Source organism: Mustela nivalis (genome assembly GCF_964662115.1).
Source record: "Mustela nivalis genome assembly, chromosome: 14".
Lineage (NCBI taxonomy): Eukaryota > Metazoa > Chordata > Mammalia > Carnivora > Mustelidae > Mustela > Mustela nivalis.
The window spans coordinates 22,377,692-22,396,053 of NC_139033.1; the positions used below are offsets into that span (position 1 = coordinate 22,377,692).

The 18,362-nt window shown below is 54.8% G+C and overlaps 1 protein-coding gene across 5 annotated transcripts in view; it reads left to right on the forward strand.

The window, feature by feature from the left end:
* The window catches only part of ZNF516 (zinc finger protein 516), a 111,887-nt gene extending 107,718 nt beyond the window's left edge, over positions 1-4,169 (forward strand). For all 5 annotated transcript variants that reach the window (XM_082699363.1, XM_082699361.1, XM_082699364.1 and 2 more), the window contains exon 4: positions 154-4,169. In XM_082699363.1, coding sequence (XP_082555489.1) covers positions 154-170 — 17 coding nt within the window. In that variant the 3' untranslated portion in view covers positions 171-4,169. The remainder of the gene's footprint in view (positions 1-153) is intronic.
* Positions 4,170-18,362: the final 14,193 nt, after the last annotated feature.

Consider the following 18,362-nt stretch of genomic DNA (forward strand, 5'->3'; position numbering starts at 1 on the left):
CTGCAGCAGTCAGGGGTCTCCACCCACCTGACGGGGTTGCTGCCTCAAGGTCGCCCTGCTCTTGGGGGTTGATAAGAAAATTAATAGGGAAAATGCACTTAGATACCAAAAGGCAGAAATGAGCTTCTCTGTTGTCTGCTTTTTCTCATCTAGGGGAGAGACCGTTCTAACCCCAATCCCGTCCAGCAGTGCCTCTCAGAAAGGGAACCCAGAGACTCGTGGCCGGCGTACCCTGGTGCCCCGTGGCAGCCGTTCGCAGCCCCCCATGGATGCCCCGGCAGTGACCCCGACCCCCCGTGGAGGAGAAGCTGCAGGAGCCCCGACCGGATGGCCCGACCCTGGCCCGACCCGGGCGCGGCCGTGCTGGAGCGCAGGCCAAAGGGAGATGCTTCTGCGCCTTGGGAAACGGCTCGGAGCACACGAAGATGGTCTCCTCCGGGATCCCGTGCACATACTCTGGGCAGCTCTGGGCTCATCGACCGCCGCCCCCTATTTTCTTATCATAAACAGTGCTGTTGGCAGGTACGCTCAGAGCACAGGCCTCTGTGTTGCTGGACACACGTTTGAGACACTGGAGAGAGATTCTTGTGCGTGTCAGAGAGACGGAAGAGCCGGGCGCCGGCGGGAGCTGCTGACGCTCAGAGGACAGTCGGGTAACGCCAGGACACGTGGTGGGGCGGCTGGTGGAGCGTTCGTGCCACAGCCCGTCTGTGTCGTAGCGGGTGTTTAAAGTCGTCCACAAGAGAGGAAGGAGGGAGCACTGGTCACTGCGGAAAGCAGGCCTGGTGGCTTGGGGCCACGGTGTGGTCCTAACTGGTGGCCTTTGGGGGCCGCGGGTGTTTCCCGTTTGCTCTGCCCGACCTTCCCGTCCTCTGTGCTCGGCGAGCCTGCAGGGAACACACACCCACGGGAGTGCGTGTATTTGCTTCGGGAAAGAGCTAGTTGAACACTAAGACAAGCAGGCTTCTTTGTTTATTCTCAGGACCTTTTTGTAACAGGGCTACACTCTGCGGACTGCTCCCCAAGGAAGACTGCCCGTAAATTCTCTAGCCACTGAAACTCCCTGCCCCGGTCTAGACCCATTTCAGTGATGGCGGGAGCATCCCTGAGCAGATCCGGGGGCCCTGGTGCTCCAGAAACCTGTGCTCCTCTCCCTCCCAGCTGCCCCCGCCCGGCCCAGCTAGTAGGTGTCGTGTCTTCTCGGGCCCGGGGACCTCCATGGGGTGAGTCCCTTCATTCCCAGAGCGTGGAGGTCCCCTGGCCCCTGGGTGGGGACAGCTTCATATACCTCTTCCTCAGTCCCGCAAATGCAAGTTTTTGTGGTGGGGGGTTAAGGCCCAAAACAAAGGATCTTAAACCGTGCAGTGTACGCAGCTAAAATTGTATTCCACAGATAGAAATATTTTCTTTTCCTGTTACCGTGGCACTGTGTGCGATGGTAATATTTCTGAGAGTTTCAGATTTTTGCACATATGATTTTATGCATTATCAAAAATTGCTGCCTTGAATGACAATGTTCTGTGAAATTTTTTGCAAAAGCTTTACTAGGTTTTTTTTAATCGTGACATTTTGTAAAGGCAGGAAACAGATTAAAAACAAGCATGCTAAATATATTTTTCAAAAAAGCAATAATTTTACCTGTATAGAAATTATCCTAACCTTTAATACTGGTGAGAGCAACAGTTTACTTAACACAGTCATGGGTCAGCGCAGTTTTTTGTAGAAAACGGGCTTCTGATACAAAGATATGTTTAAACTCTTGCGCGCGCACAGACACAAACCCTGAAGTGTGGTTTTCCTGTTCTAATGATTTGTTGAATTATTATATTATTATTATTGTTGATGTTGTTATTAGTTAATGTTTGGTTCTGGATTCTACTTGTTACTGAATTTAAATTACTTGAGGTTCCGGTTACTTTGCAACACTTGGAAACAGTGGGATGTAACTGGGTAGCTCCTCTTTACGTATGGATGTACACACGCGTAGGCCTGTGCGCGCGATGTTTTCACTCACTTTTTCCTGATCCTCGTACACCAGGTTTGTACCGGAACGATCTGTTGTGTTGGCGTAATTAGGAACATTCACGCCGATTGTATCGAGCAGCTGTGATCGACTGTTTCTGTATTTTGAGCAAAGTTGCAGAGACACATTCCTCTGTTAGAAATCAGAATGCCTTTCTCTTGACTTCTGTTTGATCATTTCGATAGTTTCCCCACAGTGATAAGTTCCGGCTTTCATTTTCGCGGCTGAAAGTGAACAGTGACAGGTCAGGGCGCACAGGGGCTCCAGACCCAGTCCTGTCTTTCTCTGTGTTCTAACGATTAAAAGCGGTTCTGTTCCCAAAGTGACACGGAGCTGTCCTGTCCATTCTTCCTGTTTTGGAAGCTCCCCCCACACCCCCCGACCCCGGAGCCCCGCCAGCAGCCGGAATGGCCTGATGGCGAGAGGGGTGCACCCCGGGTCCCGCGGGCAAAGCACGCAGTCCAAGTCCGCTTGTGGGAGCGCGTGCCTGGCCCAGCGCAGAAGGTGGCGTCCCCAGAACGGAGCAGGGGAGGAGGCTGCCCTCCAAGCCACGCTGTCTGGGGCCGGACTGTGGCTTCCTTCTGTCACTGGTCAGCAGTATGGTTGGGTCTGTTCATGCGTTGTTGTCTGTTTGACCATAGTATTTAATATGATTTGTGTTTTCTTATTTATTTAGCCAATGTTTTGATTTGCTTTTTTTCGAACGATATTTTCCACGTGATCCCTCCTGTAAGTCATCTTCTGACTGTTACAGACTCTTTCTACTACCTCTACCGACCTGCTGTTTCCTTGTTTCCTAACAGGATTTTTACAGTGTTGGCGTCTGATGTAACTTAGACAATAAAGGGTTTGGTTGTCGACACCGCAGCTTCTCCGTGTGTCTCCCCGCCCCGCCGGCGCCCTCGCTGCCCCGGGGCGGCTGTCGGTCCGGCTGTCCTCACCCCTCCCCTCCCCGCTCACGTCTTTCCTCCTTGTCCCCGTCCGGTCACACAGAATGACGATGAGCTGAGGAGCGTTTCAGGTCACTCACTCACACTCCTTAACTCGAAGAAGGCCGCGTCCGTTCTCCGCAGCGTCCGCCGCCGGCCCCTTCCAGGACGCAGCCCGCCTCGGCCGCTCCGCCGCCTGCTCCGGGAGGGTCCCTCGGCCGCTCCGAAGGCTCCGTCTCCCGCCGGTCCGAACGCAGCACAGACCTGCAGGGCTCGGCGATTTTGCCTTTCTAGTTTCGAAAAGTATGAAATACTCGGAGCGGTTTCTCTGATACTCATTTATTTTCGAAATCAAGAAAGACACCAGTTTCCCAAGAAGCGCGCCCGGGAAGCTGCTCGCGGTAGTCCTGGCCCGTGGCCGCTGCGCCGGGTGAGGGACGTGGCTCTTGCCCTCTGCGTCCGGAGCCACGTTCAGACGTGGCCACTCTGTCACAGGTCACGTAATATTCCGGAAACATCCGGAACAAGGGCCCGCACACAGCCGTTGGTAAGCGAGCCCCGCGTTCGGATGGGCGCAGTCTCGAGTGCGGCGCGGACGGGGAGCCGCCGGCTGAGAGCACGACAGCCAGAGCGCTCGGAGCCCGCGGGGCGGGTGTCCCCTCGATCCCGCAGGGACGACACGTGTCGGTCTGTGCCCCAGAGACACTGTGCCTCCAAGATTCTCGTGCCCAGATTCCCTTTACCAGCCTCTGCTTTAAAGCCAACATGCTGACTCCCAAGCCCTGAGGGTGTCAGTGGCACTGAGCGAGTGGGGCCGTGTTTGTCTCTCGTCGCTGAGTTCTGGGTGTGGAGCCTTCTGTCCCCGGAGTGAAAGGGAACCACGGCCAGGGCTCCCGGAGGTGGTTTCGGTGCGGGCCGGGCTCCTGCACACCCGTGGGACGGGACCGAGGGGGCTTCATTCTCCATCCACTGCGCTGATCACACTCTGAAGCAGTCAAATGCAAAAGACCATAGAGTTTGTATTTCTTTTTTTTTTTAAATACAGTTTATAACATTATATTTTGTACTCTTTATATTAGATTTGTAACTAGATGGATGTATTTAACTCTATTTCTGAAAAAATAATTCAGTGTTTCAGTTATGTGAAAAAATATTTAGATAAAACATATTCATTCTATTGGACTTTGAAATCAATAAAAAGATCTTGGAGTTGCTGAGACTCGTTAAGACCTTCTTCGCCGGTCCCAGGAGGCGCCTAAACTTCGTCTCGATCTGTGGTTTCCTGTTTTCATTGGCAGAACACAAAGCCAAGTGTAGAGTTCTTTCTAGAAGCAGAAGGGTTTTAGCGTGACTCACAAGATAACTCATCTAACACCATGTCAGGATGGCCAGAGTGTTTTCTTTTTGTTTTTGTTTGTTTTTTTATTTTTTTGCCAACTCCAGGGCATGCACACTGTTTCTTTTTTTGGAAGGTGACCGTACAGCGCTCGTTTTCTCCCGCGGCACCCCTCGCTGTTCCCTCACCAAACGCACACACCGTCCCTACTCTGGCCGCCCAAGCCACGCGGCGTGCGCAGGACGGACGCAGAGCGAGCCCGGGTCCCGTGAAGTGACGGGATCAAGAACATGGGGGTCCGAGGCCCTCAGGGGACTTCAGCTTAAAAAGCTGAGAAGTGTTTTGAAGTGAGAAGGTATAACTGTGTCTCCACTGGCAGTAAAGAGAGGTGGGAACGGACAGTCCTGCTGGTGCCCGGCAGAAACCCTGCCCCAGACCTCCCTGTGCCCCGATGCAGGGACTTCCTTCCACAGGACATGGGCGTGGGAGCTCCTAACTTCATGCCCAGACAGACACCTTCCCCGGCCCTGGGCTTTCTCCAGGTGGCCACAGTCCTTTCTCCAGGAAGGTGCGTTCCTTCTGTCTCCCTGCTGGTCACCAGACAGCAGACAGCCGCTGGCTGGGGGCTCCTTGGCCACTGGGAGAAGATGGCGTAAGATGGCCACTGACTGTTTCCTGCGCTCTAGTTGGCCACGGAGCACCTTGGAGGCAGGGACTGGGCGTGGCCATGCTTCACACACACGCGTGCATGCACACCCCCCCCACCACACAGAACACACACGCTTGAGAAACAAATCCCGCTGTTTGTGACGGCATTTTCTTGCCCTGCATCTGATTTCTTGCCGTTTGAAAATGACGTGCGACTCATCTGGGCTGTTCGTGTTCCCCGCCTGAACTTTGAAAAGGTGAGTTCTCGTTCAAGAGATGAGCAGAATAATTGAAGGAGAATGGGACGTGCTCTGGTCTCGGCCCATGTGATGAGTTCTTGGAGAGTCCCTGCCCGTGGACACATGAGGCTGTGGCAGGGCTTTGTGGCTGGGGAAGGGCCACGGGGACCTGACAGCAGGGGACATCAAGTGGCACACCCTCTGGGTTCCTCTGAGGGAAGAGGAAAGAGTGAAATAAAGATCGTAATGAGAATGCCATCTTTTTTCCCTTCTTCCAACGGAAGAAGCTAGTATGGGAGTCTCTTCCCAAGGAGGCCTCCTGACGGGAGGCCGGGTCTCTGCAGGGGGGGCTCAGACTGACCCCCGAGCGCGTGGCCCACATTCTGAGTTTCAGAGGGGACAAGGAAGCTCACCTTTCTCTGGACCCGGATTTGTCAGTGGAGGATGCGTGTTCAGGGCAGGAGAAGTGTCCCCACCTGACCTGCGGCTTCACTTTGTCTCCTGATGGGCTCATTTCAGTTCCGGAAATGGCCTTTTAAAGCGTGGTGAACTCGAACATGTGCAGGACAGGGGACAAGGAATCGAAAACAGAGGGAGCGTCTTTTACGAAGAAAACCTTCACGCAGCTCAGGTGAGTGGTTGTGAGGTCTTGGAGATGTACAGGAGAAGGAGCAAGTGAAGACCTATGGGGACTTCGCCCCTCGGAGCCGCTCTCAGTGGCGGGAGGCACAGCGAAGCAAATTGGAACCAGAAGAGCGTGCCCGTCTCATCCCAAGAGTTCAGACTGTCCGGGGGTAATGGGGGTCTCAGAGCTCTGGAAAGCGGGAACAGGTCTCGCAGAGATCATCACTGTTACTCACCCAGCTTCCTTAGGGGTGGGAGGCAGAACACGCCGAGGCAGAACACGCCTCTGCCGAGGCAGAACAACAGTAGCTGGCGAGCCCACGGGCCCGGGCCCAATTGTGGAAATGGTACAGGACGTTTCTGACTTTATAAATCCGTGCCCCAAGTCCGGGGCCCCTGCCACGGCACAGCGCAGCCCCAGGTGCTGGGTGGGAGAGCCCGGCGACGCGAGCCTGCCCTTGGCTGCGTCCCACAGGAGGACGGGGACATCCTGGAGCTGACCTGATGCTGGGCGTGTCAGGGTTGCGGGGCGTGGGTGGAGGAGGCAGGAGCCCGCTGGGCGGGGGAGGAGGGACCAGGATCTTCTAAACCAGCCAAACGCTTCTGTGTTACCACGACCCAGGGGCACTGACCTAAAACTTCAGAAACAATTTTATAAAACGGTGGGGGTGATGACTTAGAGTTAAAACGGGCATCTGATCTCAAACCTTCGTGGACCTGGGTAGCCTCCAAGCAGATTTCGATGCGGGAGAGAAGGGTGACCCGGGGATTTCAGTGACGACAATCCAGAGAGGAGTATTCTGGGAAATAACCACCGCACCTTCAGAACGTACTTCAAGTTGTCAGATTGCATCGAGGACAGGGGCTGATGACACGGCCGGGGTCGCTGGGGACAGTAACTCCAAGTGAGCCGTCGGGCAGAGAGAGCAGGGGTCTCCGTGGGCAAGGTGCTGGGACAGGCCAGCAACAGTGCGCGTCTATGTTGAGTCACTGATAGGCCACAGCGCGGGTTTGAGGAACCGGAGAAGCCAGCGGTTGACGGAGGGAGGCCTTAGCCCGAGGCAGAACAGGGTTGAGAAGGACCTGGGTCAGCACTTTGGCACTGTGACTGGTCTCAGTGGGATCTGGTTTGGTCTGGAGAGGTAGATTCAGAACCAAAGAGCAGCGGACGTTCGAGAGGACAGGCTCTGGGGTTGGGAAAGGCCATTCCTTATGGCAAGTCTCCCTGCACCTTCAAAGCGGCATCATTAAGTCTAGTTTAAGGGCAAAAGCACAGAAGGTTCTGGAAGGGCACCGTGCTTAAAGTGACACAAGCAGTAGTTTGGGAACACACCGTTTGGGTCCGGGCCCGTGGGCTCACCACCTACTGTTGTTTTGCCTCGGCGTGTTCTGCCTCGGCGTGTTCTGCCTCCCATCCCTAAGGAAGCTGGGTGAGTAACAGTGATGATCTCTGCGAGACCTGTTCCCGCTTTCCGGAGCTCGGAGACCCCCATTACCCCGCGGACCACGGTGGCGATCCTGCAACTAAGGGTGCAGACAGTACGGAGACCCCCATTACCCCGCGGACCACGGTGGCGATCCTGCAACTAAGGGTGCAGACAGTACGGAGACCCCCATTACCCCGCGGACCACGGTGGCGATCCTGCAACTAAGGGTGCAGACAGTAGCCCCTGTGTCCAGCAGGCGGGCAGGCGACCACCGGGTCAGAACCAGACGCTGCGGACTCCTGAGCTCTTCTTTCCGGGTCGAAGAGTCTCTTGATGGACTTCCCGGAAGTTACGAACACGGAGGGAGGACAACACCGATTGGGATTTCTGAGAGCCTGGGTAGGACATGCGGTACGTCCTAGGTGGAACACAGGCATCCATTGGCCAGTTTCTCCCAGATTTGGTCTTTCCTTCTCTATTGGCTCTTTCCTTCATGATCGAGACATCCTATTCCCCACCACCGCTCCCCAAAACCCCACCACCTTTGGTCCTCTGGTCCTCTGCTTCCTTTCCCTCCCGTACCTCCTGTCCTGCCTTTTAAGGCCGGTCTTCCAAACAAGGTGCTTCACGGTCCCTCTGCCAGTCCCCAGTCTAGCTTTGAAGAGCATCACCTACTTCACGTACTTCATTGCATTGTCTCCTGTTAAGATCACGAAGGACCTTTCTGGTTAGAATCATGATTTTTTTCCCCTTTTATTCTACGTGTTATTCAAATGTCCTTTGAAAAACACACGTACATTTTTCATAAAACGTACGTTTTGCCAAGTTTGTTGCTACACTTTACTTTGTTATTATGGCTGTTTTCTCTTGGAATATTTCAGGACATTCCCAGACATCCCGATGCTTGCACTGTGAATACTTGATCTCCGAGTGATGTGTTTTCAACAAACGGAACAGGAATGTCGTGTTCCTTGCTCTGCGTGATGCTGCCGCGGGATTTCCTCTTCCATCAAGCCCCTCCAGCCCCGCCCTTGGTTTCCCGACCTGGCGACCCTGGTCTTCCTGGCCAGCCTCCCGCTCCTGCACCCACCGAGTGTTGGGACACAGGCCTCCTGCCTGGGCAGTGAAGGTGAGCGTCGTGCCCTGGGAGCCGCAGCCACCCTGGGCTCCACCGGCAATGGGGTGCCGGGACTTCACAGGCTCCCTCTCTCCCCTCAGCCCTTCCTCCTACAAATCCGTCTCAGTAAATGGCATAGCCACCTGCCGGCTGGTCACCGTGCCCAAAGTAAGGGGGTTGTCCTGACTTTTCTCTCTCTCTGTCACACACCTGTCGAATCCACAGACCGTCTCCCCCACACTATTCTCTGAGCTCTGGGGACGATGACCTTGGTCTTTCTGCCTTGGATCACCTCCCCTCCGATTTACTCTCCCTCTGTGGCCACCCTAGGAATCTTCTGGAATCCGCGTTAGATCTTTCTACTCTCCTGATTGAATTCACCAGTAATTTTCTATATCCTTGAGAAAGAGGCTGAATTCCTCTGTGTGCCGTCATGCAACGCCTCCTGTAATACCAAGTGACTAGCGTTTCCTGAAGGTGCCGGCTCTGGCGCGCATGCTTGGCGCTTTCCTCCTCCCACCCCCGAGGAAGCCTGTGCAGGGCCCACCCTAGCGTCCTGGGCCTCCCGTCCCCTCCGCCGGCGGGGCACCTGCTTCTCCTCCGGGTCCCCTGCAGCATGCTGGGATCCGCTCACCGCGGGTAGCCTGACGTCTGGGAGTCAGTAGGTCCCCTCCGCCTCTCCCCATGAGCCGAGTTGCTGGCAGGCAGAGAAGTTGGGCTGCCTTAAAGCCAGGTCCCCTGGTGGAGCCCCAGTGGCCGGTTCTTCAGCCCGTACCCAACAGGGAGTGCCTCAGTTCCCACAGCTGTGCAGGGTGACCCGTCTCAGTCCCGTCTCCCTCCTACTCCTGCCGCGTCAGATGGCGTGATGGCTGCATGCTCTAGCCTCTCATGTGACTCATAAACACGCGCCAGAATTACTTCCAAGCAATTTACATAGCAGTGTTTTTCCAGTTCTGTAAGATCGTCATTAAGTAACATGGGTTTTATGTACCAGCTTTTCAAAAAAAAACAGGTATTGCCCTTGGGAATCAGGAAATTTCCACTGCTTATTTGACACACTTAAAAGTGGGTCACTTTCCAGCGCTCACAAAGTTTTTTGACCAGCGAAAGATAGCTGGATTCCTTGTAGCGAAAAGATAGCTGGATTCCTTGTAGCGACAAAGGTTAACACCAGTGAAAGCGAGCTGATCACACTCTTCATGAAACAATGTATTCTATTAGTAACATTTGGAAATGATAATAAAGGAAGAGCTGATTGTGCTCTCTGTAGACAGAAACCACTCCACGAACACCCAGTGAACAGTGTTTTAGGGCCGCCGGGCCGCGGGGCCGCCGTCCGGTCCGTTGCTGTGGGGCCGCCGTCCGGTCCGTTGCTGTGGGGCCGCCGTCCGGTCCGTTGCTGTGGGGCAGTCCGTCATCAGGCCCTTCACAGGGCTGCTCAAGGGAGAAGGTTAACTAATTTCTGCACATTTCACACGGAAGTGAGCTAGCTCTTACGAGGGCTTGTACGTTAACCAAACCACTTCCGATGGTTCTTGGTCATTCAGCTACAGTGGTAGACGCTGGGAAAAGGCTTCTTTGTTCGTTGTCAAGGACAGGAAGGGCTGGGCCGTCCCAGGGGAGACTGGGTGCAGCCCCCGGGGGGCTCTGTGCACATGGCTGTGGAGCATCAGGTGGGGCTGTTTTCTGGATGTGCTTCTGCTAGGGGTGGGCTGTAGAAGGAGCAGCGGCTGTGGGGCGAGGTGGGCTGTACAAGCTGACGCGGGCCGTCCGAGGGGCCGAGGGGGCGAGGGTGCCCCAGCGACCTTAGGGGCTGTGTTCATGCCCTCGGAGGCTTTGAGTGTCGGCCGTCCAGGGATCCTGTAGGAGTTGGCCCTGCTCTGTGGCTCCAGCACCAGGACATAGGTGAGCAATCGCCCAGCTTTGAGAGCGTGGGCCTGGGCATGCGGGGGAAGGGCAGGCAGCTCAGAATCCCCACTGCCTCCTGCTAAGTTCCCAAAGAATAAAAGTGGTGCGTGTCCCATGGTGGTCTTTGTGGCCTGAAGTCCGGTAGATTCCTGGGATTTACGAACGCACAGGCGGGTGGGTCATTGTGGAAAGTGCTTCTCCGCATCTGTCTGATGCAACGTGGCGGCCACCTTGCGCGGCCCGGCCCGCCTTTGTGCGGGAAGGCTCGCCGCCCGTCGCCTGCCAGCCCTGCTCGCGGACACCCACCGCCCGGATCCCATGTGTTTCCAGCTTTGCGGAAGCTCTGTTAGGTTTTCACGAAGCTCGGTGCAGGCTGGCACGTTCCTGAACTGTGTCCCACCTCGTCCCTGTCACTACCCTCCGGTTTGGGATGGTCCCTAGAGCAAGAAAGCAAACATTTATTCAAGGACGCTGTGAAAAGCCGAATGAGGCTACATTCAGGTTTGGGTTGGGGAGTTGCCTGAAGTTAATTTAAAATAAGACTCTTAAAGAACTTGAAGGTTGAAAAACCTCTTAGTTCCTGTGTTGTCCAAAGTTCTTGTTTATCCTGCTGGAGAGCGGTCTGGAGGGGTTGCGGACTGCCAGCCGTGGGGGTCTGCCGTCTCATTGGGTTTTGTGATCTTAGGCAGTAAGTGTTGTGTTGGTCTTTCTGGCTTCGTGCTTCGGGGGTCTTTGTCATTTCTACTGCCTTTCACCCTGCCTCTCCCTCAGATTTGCATTGCTCACTCTTCTCGGTTTATTTTAACTTCCCTCGAGGGATCTCGGGGTGTCCTGAGGCCATTGGAAACACAGCATTCCTGTGTTCTCCAGTTAAAGCTTCTGTGTGGCTCTGATCTCTGATGACGTCAGAAGCCACATGCAAGTCCCCGGACTGTCACTCTGACGTATCCGACGTCCCGCGAACACGCGGACGGCCCCGGAAGCTCTCATCCACGTGGCTCGCGGGGGTTTCGGACCCACTCGGCTGGCCTTTGCTCTCCCTCAGTCCCAGGCAGGGTGCAGCTCTGGGGTCGAACCCTGGAGTCTGAATTGATGTGGTCACAGAGCAAGTGCTGGAAACCCCCCAGCCCTTCCCCAGCGGCCACAGCCCTGCCTCCATCCTCTCCCTGGTGCGTCTGCAGAAGCACGTCGCCCTGAAGTTGCCGTCTCCCACCACTAGGTGGTGGACGGTGGTCAGACATGAACGTAAAATAATCCCATTTCAGAGCCATCCCTTCTTCAGCATGGTTTGCAGCAAACGTGTACTGCGTGCCCTGTGCCGGAGCGCGGGCGGGCTGCTGGCTGGGCAGCTCCGACGTCAGGGCAAGGGAAAGGGCTCGGGCTGTGTGGTCCTTGGCCGTGAGCAGGGATGGCGTTCCTTCCTGCCTTCGTCTGCCATGAGCGCCCGCTGCGTGTCTCGCTTGGGTCTAGGCTCCCGGGCTGCAGGGGCACATCAGATGCTTAGCTCCCGCCCTTCCGGGCTTTTACGTTCTTCTGGGGAAACACGGTCGCCAAAGGCGTGCATACCCCAGAAGGAGAGGACAGCCACGAGCAGAGAAAGGCCAGGAGTCGGGAGGAGGAGAACAGAGGAGCGTTGTCAGGGCCTCGGTTTCCCCGAGTCTGGGAGGATGGCGTCCATGAGAAGACATCAGAAGGGCCCCGCGAAGGGGGTCAAGGCAGAGGGAGAGAAGGACCAAGGGCTGGAGGGGCAGCCACTTGGGGAGAGCTCGGCCACTCAGTCCCGCTGGTGGGGGAGGCGGGCAAAGGTCCCAAGTCCAGTCACAGTTGGGGTGAGACCTTCTGGCCAGGGGCGTTGCAGGGGAAATGGGAGGCGGAAGCAGCGGCCCTCACTTCCCTGGAGTCGGCCTCCTGAGGACCAGCTCTGCCAAAGGCTCTTGGTGCCTTACGAAGGGGGGTGTGAGGACCTGCGGCGGCCAGGTGAGGGCGCCTTTGACCGAATGCAGAGTTGACACAGGTGGCAGTGGCCGGGCCTGTCTTCATGGGTTGTCTTCAAGGTGGAAGGTGAGAACCAGCCATGGAGGACAAGTGATCGCAAAGAGGAGCAGGCACCAGGCTGGGGGCTCGGGGCCTCACGTCGTCGGCTCTTCTTGCCAGGCAAGGGTCGTGACGCTCCCTCCGCCAGCTCTGTGCCCTCGGCTCTGCCGACACCCAGGATCCTGGCCGGGGCAGCCTGCTGTAACCCAACACAAATCCTCTATTTTCCGTATCCTCGTCAGTAAACATGCAACATCATCTATACCCTGGGAAGTATGTTACCTGTTTGTGGTGGATAAACATTATCCTTGACGAAACATTTGTGCTTCTGGAAACTTCTTTCCTTAGATCTTTCTCAGCATGTGTCCTCACGTCCGTCAGCTCCTGGCCTGATGTCCCCTTCAGAGGCACTCCCACGAGAGAGCGGTCCTGGTGGTACCCCCACCCTCGCCATCACCGTCACCACCGTCCTCGTTATCTTCACCATCGTCATCACCACGCTCACCCCTGCCGCCGTCAGTATCCACTACCGCCCTCACCACCGTCCTGATCATCACCATTGTCATTGCTGTCACCGCCATCACCACCATCATCACGATCACGTTCGTCATCACCACCATCACCATCGTCATCTCTATTACCGTCACCACTTTCTGTCATCCCCGTTGCCCTGTTATCATCACCATCATTATCACCATCATCACCACCACCACCATTATCATCATCACGTCTACCACCATCACCATATCACCACCACCATCACCACCATCGTCACCATATCACCACCACCATCACCACCATTATCATCATCACCATATCACCACCATCACCACCACCATTATCATCATCACCATCACCACCATGGCCATCATCACCAACAACATCGTCACCTTATCACCATTGTCACCATGACCACCATCACCATATCACCACCACCATCATCACCATCACCACCATCACCATATCACCACCACTATCACCACCATTATCATCATCACCATCACCACCATCACCACCACTACCACCACCACCACCATCACCACCATCACCACCATGGCCATCATCACCAACAACACCGTCACCATCTCACCGTCGTCACCATGACTACCATCATTCTCATCACTGCCGTCATCCTCCTATGTAAGCGAGTGTCCTAAAATAAAATAAAATAGCTGGAACATTAGAACTCAGATTCAGGGAGGAGGTAAGATTGAAACTAAAGCTTTGTGTGTGAGTCCTCACGGCTGAGGCCAGGAAAGTGTGGGAGATCCCTAAGGAAAAAGACAAAAGTAAAAAAGTGGTCAAAGAATCAGTAGGTGTCGATTCTCCTACAGGAGTGAAGGAAGGCAGCCGGCAACAGGTTCTGACAGAGCTGCCAGGGAGGGGAGCATTACCTGCTAAACTGAGACCCGGGCAAACATCCACTCCCATGACGCCCTGGTGCTTTCAAGGAGACCCATCTGCATCGATGTGAGGGTGGGGATCGTGCGGGCCAGTGGGGACCGAGCCCTTAGGTGGAGCGCACCTACTGCAGCCCAGATGTGGTAGAATGTCCTCCACACAACTGCCTCTGTGCAGTGCCTGGACATCAGGCCCTCGGCAGGACGTCTGAGAGCTTGTAATGAACCGAAGTAAGGAGCCCCTTCTGCAATGTTTGCTGGAAACTTAGAATGTAAACCTGTGTGGTTAAAGGGATGCATTTAGAGCCACTTAAATCAGTTCTGTGATTTGTAAATGGTCTCTTGGCAGTGTGTTGCTATCGGAGATTTCCAGATTCTTTTCTCAGAGTACGTACTACTTTAGGAAATGACCCAGAAGCATCTGTTACAGTGTAAGATTGCAGGGGGCGTATGACCTCATTGCAAGAACCAGAGGCGAACCTGGGAGATACTGTCGCAGACTGCTGCAGTCAAGTGAATATTGCAATAAAATGAGTCCCATTAACTTTCTGGTCTCCCAGGACTTATAAAAGTTACTTTTACAGTATACTAGTCTACTAGTATACTGTCCAACAGCATCGTGTCTAAAAAATAGTATGTATACCTTAATTAAAAATACTTTATTACTAAAAAAGTGCTAACCATCATCCTCGCTTTCTGTGGGTCATACCATTCATTACACATATAATGGTATGAATGGGGTACCTGGGTGGCTCAGTGGGCTGAGCCTCTGCCTTCGGCTCAGGTCATGATCTTAGGGTCCTGGGATCGAGCCTGTGTCTGGCTCTCTGCTCTGAGGGGAGCCTGCTTCCCCCTCTCTCTCTACCTGCTTCTCTGCCTACTTGTGATCTCTTTCTGTCAAATAATTAATTAATTAATTTAAAAAAAAGAAAACATTTGAAATATTGCAAGAATTACCAAACTGTGACACAGAGACACCAAGTGAGCAAGCGCTCTTAGAAGCGGAGGCGCCAGTAGACTTGCTCAGTGCACGGTTGCCACAAACCTTCAGTTTGTGGAAAAACACACTGTCCAGCGCAATAAAGCAAGGGACAATGTACCCTGCTGTGCTGCGGTGATTTTATATTGTCGCTGAAAGATGTCACTGAAATCATTGCAAGGCAAGTAGGTGAGTGGTTGTAATATAAAATGGCCGGCATTGATAAGCTTGTTTATTATTTGTGGATAAATTACAGCTTATAGGACCATGAGCTAGTATGGCGGGAAAAGCTTCTGGAGGGCAGGGCCGTGTGTGTCTGATACGTCCCAGCAGACGGGCTCTCTGGGGAAGGATGGAGGAGTGGGGGGGCGGGAGGAAGGAGGGAAATGAAATTGTCGTGTCTCGAAGATGTTTGAAACGTGCTCACGTGCCCTACACCAGATGGATTCCGTCTGGAGACGCGGGCACACCCTGCTGACCAGAGTACTGTCGTACTGTCGGTGATCTCAGCGGGGTGGGGAAAATTGAGGAACCAGGAAAGGGATCAATGTTGCTCCAGGTTTTCAAAAATAATGAGGAAGGAGATCCACACCGAGCACACACTTGAGTCGCCTTCTGGAAGACGGAATTAAAGAAATGGCCCGCGAGCCCGAGACAGGAGGCAGTGTGCGAGGAGCGACGTCACAGCCCCTCCATTTCCCCACCTCGCCGCCGGAGCTGCCCTATGACCGGGATTCTGGACATGGCTGATGAGTAACTAAAACTGTTGAAACAAGCATCGTGAGTCTAACTGCTTCTCCCCCTTTGAAAACTTAAAAAATTAATCAAGGGAGAATGGTGAGGAATTCTATATCGGGACGGCAGGAAGGTATCTGGCCCCTCTGAGCTGGACGTGAGGAGGACTGAGGCCTCTTCGTGTGGTACATATTTGTTCATACAGAATAGGCTTTTTTTTTTAAGGTTTTATTTATTTATTTGACACACAGAGAGATCACAAGCCGGCAGAGAGAGAGGAGGAAGCAGGCTCCCCACTGAGCAGAGAGCCCGATGCGGGGCTCGATCCCAGGATCCTGGGATCATGACCTGAGCCGAAGGCAGCGGCTTAATCCACTGAGCCACGCAGGCGCCCTATGTTTTTGTTTTTTTAATGATTTTATTCTTCTAAAGCAATCTCTGTGCCCAACGTGGGGCTTGAACCCACCACCCCAGAGTCAAGAGTCTCATGCTCTATTCACTGAGCCAGCCAGGCACCCCCAAAAGGTATTTCAGAAACACCTCTGCAAACACACTTTCGAAACGGGGCCCCTGATTCAGCAGAGGAGGAACCCTTCCCTGAAGGCGTGTCAGGCCGAGCCCGGAAGCGCACATCGGGCCCAGGAAGAGCACTCCAGAGGGAGGAAAGGAAAGGCTGCGTGTGCGGGAGAGAACAGGGAGGTCGAGCCAGACATGGAGACACCAGAAACACGGTGATCGTCAAGGCCAGGACTGCTGGTCTTCACGCTAAGTGAAAACACGAGACACAGATGCTGTTTTTTTGTTTGTTTGTTTTTGTTTTTTAACAGCAGATTATGACATAATCTGAATGACATTTTTCAAAAGCTCATCATGCTGCTTGCTGGGGGGAGGTGGTTTGGAAGGAGCAGAGCCCTGAGTATGGGGGAGGGGCACGGCACATTAGCGTAAGAGGAGACTGTGAAGGAGCAGGAGGCGGCCAGTGTGGCCATGCGTTTGGGAGGCAGATACGGCAAGAGTCTGTAACGGATGGGACGAGATGGGGACCTGGCTGAGGGACGTGTGAGGCTGACTCCTCAAAGGGCCACTTTCTGAGCAGGGGGTCCCCGAAGGAGGAAGTTGCCGGGTGCGCCTCAGCCGGGGTGCGCAGGGGGTGGGCGGACAGTGACACTGGGCTCTCCTGGGCTCTGTGTTCTTATGTAAAGACACGGAAGTCAGATTTTTAGGCAGCAAATGTCCAAAGAAATGCAAAAGATCCCAACGGCAAGCACCCGGAGGACAAGCACCTTGCTCCTGGCGCAGCCGGTTCATTCCTGCCGCAGGTTCCAGCCCACGAGTGTCACCGTGCCAATCTGCCATTCCCCTGGGATTCCAGGGCGGGCTGGGAGCCTCCGCCCGCATCTGGGGCCTTACAGACGCCGGGGCAGAGAGACTCAGGGAGGAGGGAGGAGTCTGCAGGTGCAGTCCCCACCCGGAAGCGGACACGTGTCCACCTGCGGTTAGCGCTCAGGTCGCCCTCTACCCACAGATATGCTGTCCCTGTGCCTCCGCAGGGAGGGAGATGGCACGCCATAGAAAGCCATGCTGTCCAGAAGCCGTTGCATGACGTCTGCGATTCTTTTGAGATAGTGTGTCCTTCCTTGTGAGGCATTCACCGATACACACTCTAGATAAGTAAAAAGTCAGGGGTAAAGCAATGGATACAACCCTTCTGCTCTCTGTATTGGAGGGTACGGGCCCGTTACATGATGTCCTAAGTTGTGTGGTGTTTGTTTCTCTGCATGAAAAAGGTTTGGTGCCATGTTTGTGGCAGGAGCAGTGCCTGGCGTGAGGGTCGGGAGGAAGCCAGGCCAATTCTTCCAGGGGTGCTGGGGGTGCTGGCTAACGTGCATGAGAGCACAGGCAGGTTGTACGGAGTGACACAGGGATGTGTATCTGCACAACCAGTGTGTAAGGCGAGAGCCGACCCCCAGCCCAGCGGTTGGAGCGGGTGCCTGCTTCCAGGGACCTCACCCAGGAACACAGCCGAGTCCCTGCTACATCCATTCAAGTCCTTTCTCTCTTGAAAAATGACCCTTTTATAGGTTTGTCTTGGCAGCAACACCAAAACCATGCAAGTGATTTGGAAAAAAAATAAAAGGACATTTGCAGGAATCCGGTGCCGAAAGCACCGCCACACCCGCCTGCTCTCAGGGGACTTGATCCATGGAGAAATGAGGTCAATGAAAGAAATCCTTTTTGCGGGGAGAAATGTCTTGGAAATGGCGCTCACACTGATGGGGTCCAACAGTGACCAGAGGAAGCTTGGCCGGCAGGCGAGGTGTCCCAGGGGTGGCCGCTGTCTCTGGGCCGGCGGGCTCTGAGCCTCTGCTGTTCCTCCCAAGATGCCACCAGGTCCCCGGGAGATGGGCACCCTGCGTCTTTGGAGAGGCCACCATTGCGAGTGCCTCCCTGTCACCCCGTGCCACAGAAGTGACTCAGTCTCCCTCTGACACTGAGCTGTCTGGCCTCCGGTACCAGGACATCCCCCGGGTCGGCCAGCAGCCGTCTTGTAGACGTGTGGCCGCCTTCACGCCACTCCTCCATCCCCCTGGTTATTTCAGGACACGTCACCACAGCCAGTGCCCGCGGGACCAGTGAGTAACTCCAGTCCAGGTGGTGTCACCTCCCAGTGTAGACGGAGTAGCAGTATTCTCCTAGATGAGCTGATGGGGACAAGATAACCAGTGGGTGGAGTATTACGTATGCTCTGTCCCCGGCCAATGATGAACTCTGAAAGCCTTGCAATGCGCTTCCCAAAGCCAGGCACGTTCTCCCGTCCCCCAGCGGCTGATGGACAGACAGACAGACAGGCTTTTTTCTGTTTGGTTCAGGAATGGAGCTCACCGTCAGGCTCTGGAAACGAGTGGACCGGGGCCATCCCAGGCTGAGGACGGCCCGCTCCAGCCACCCCCGCGGCCTGCCTG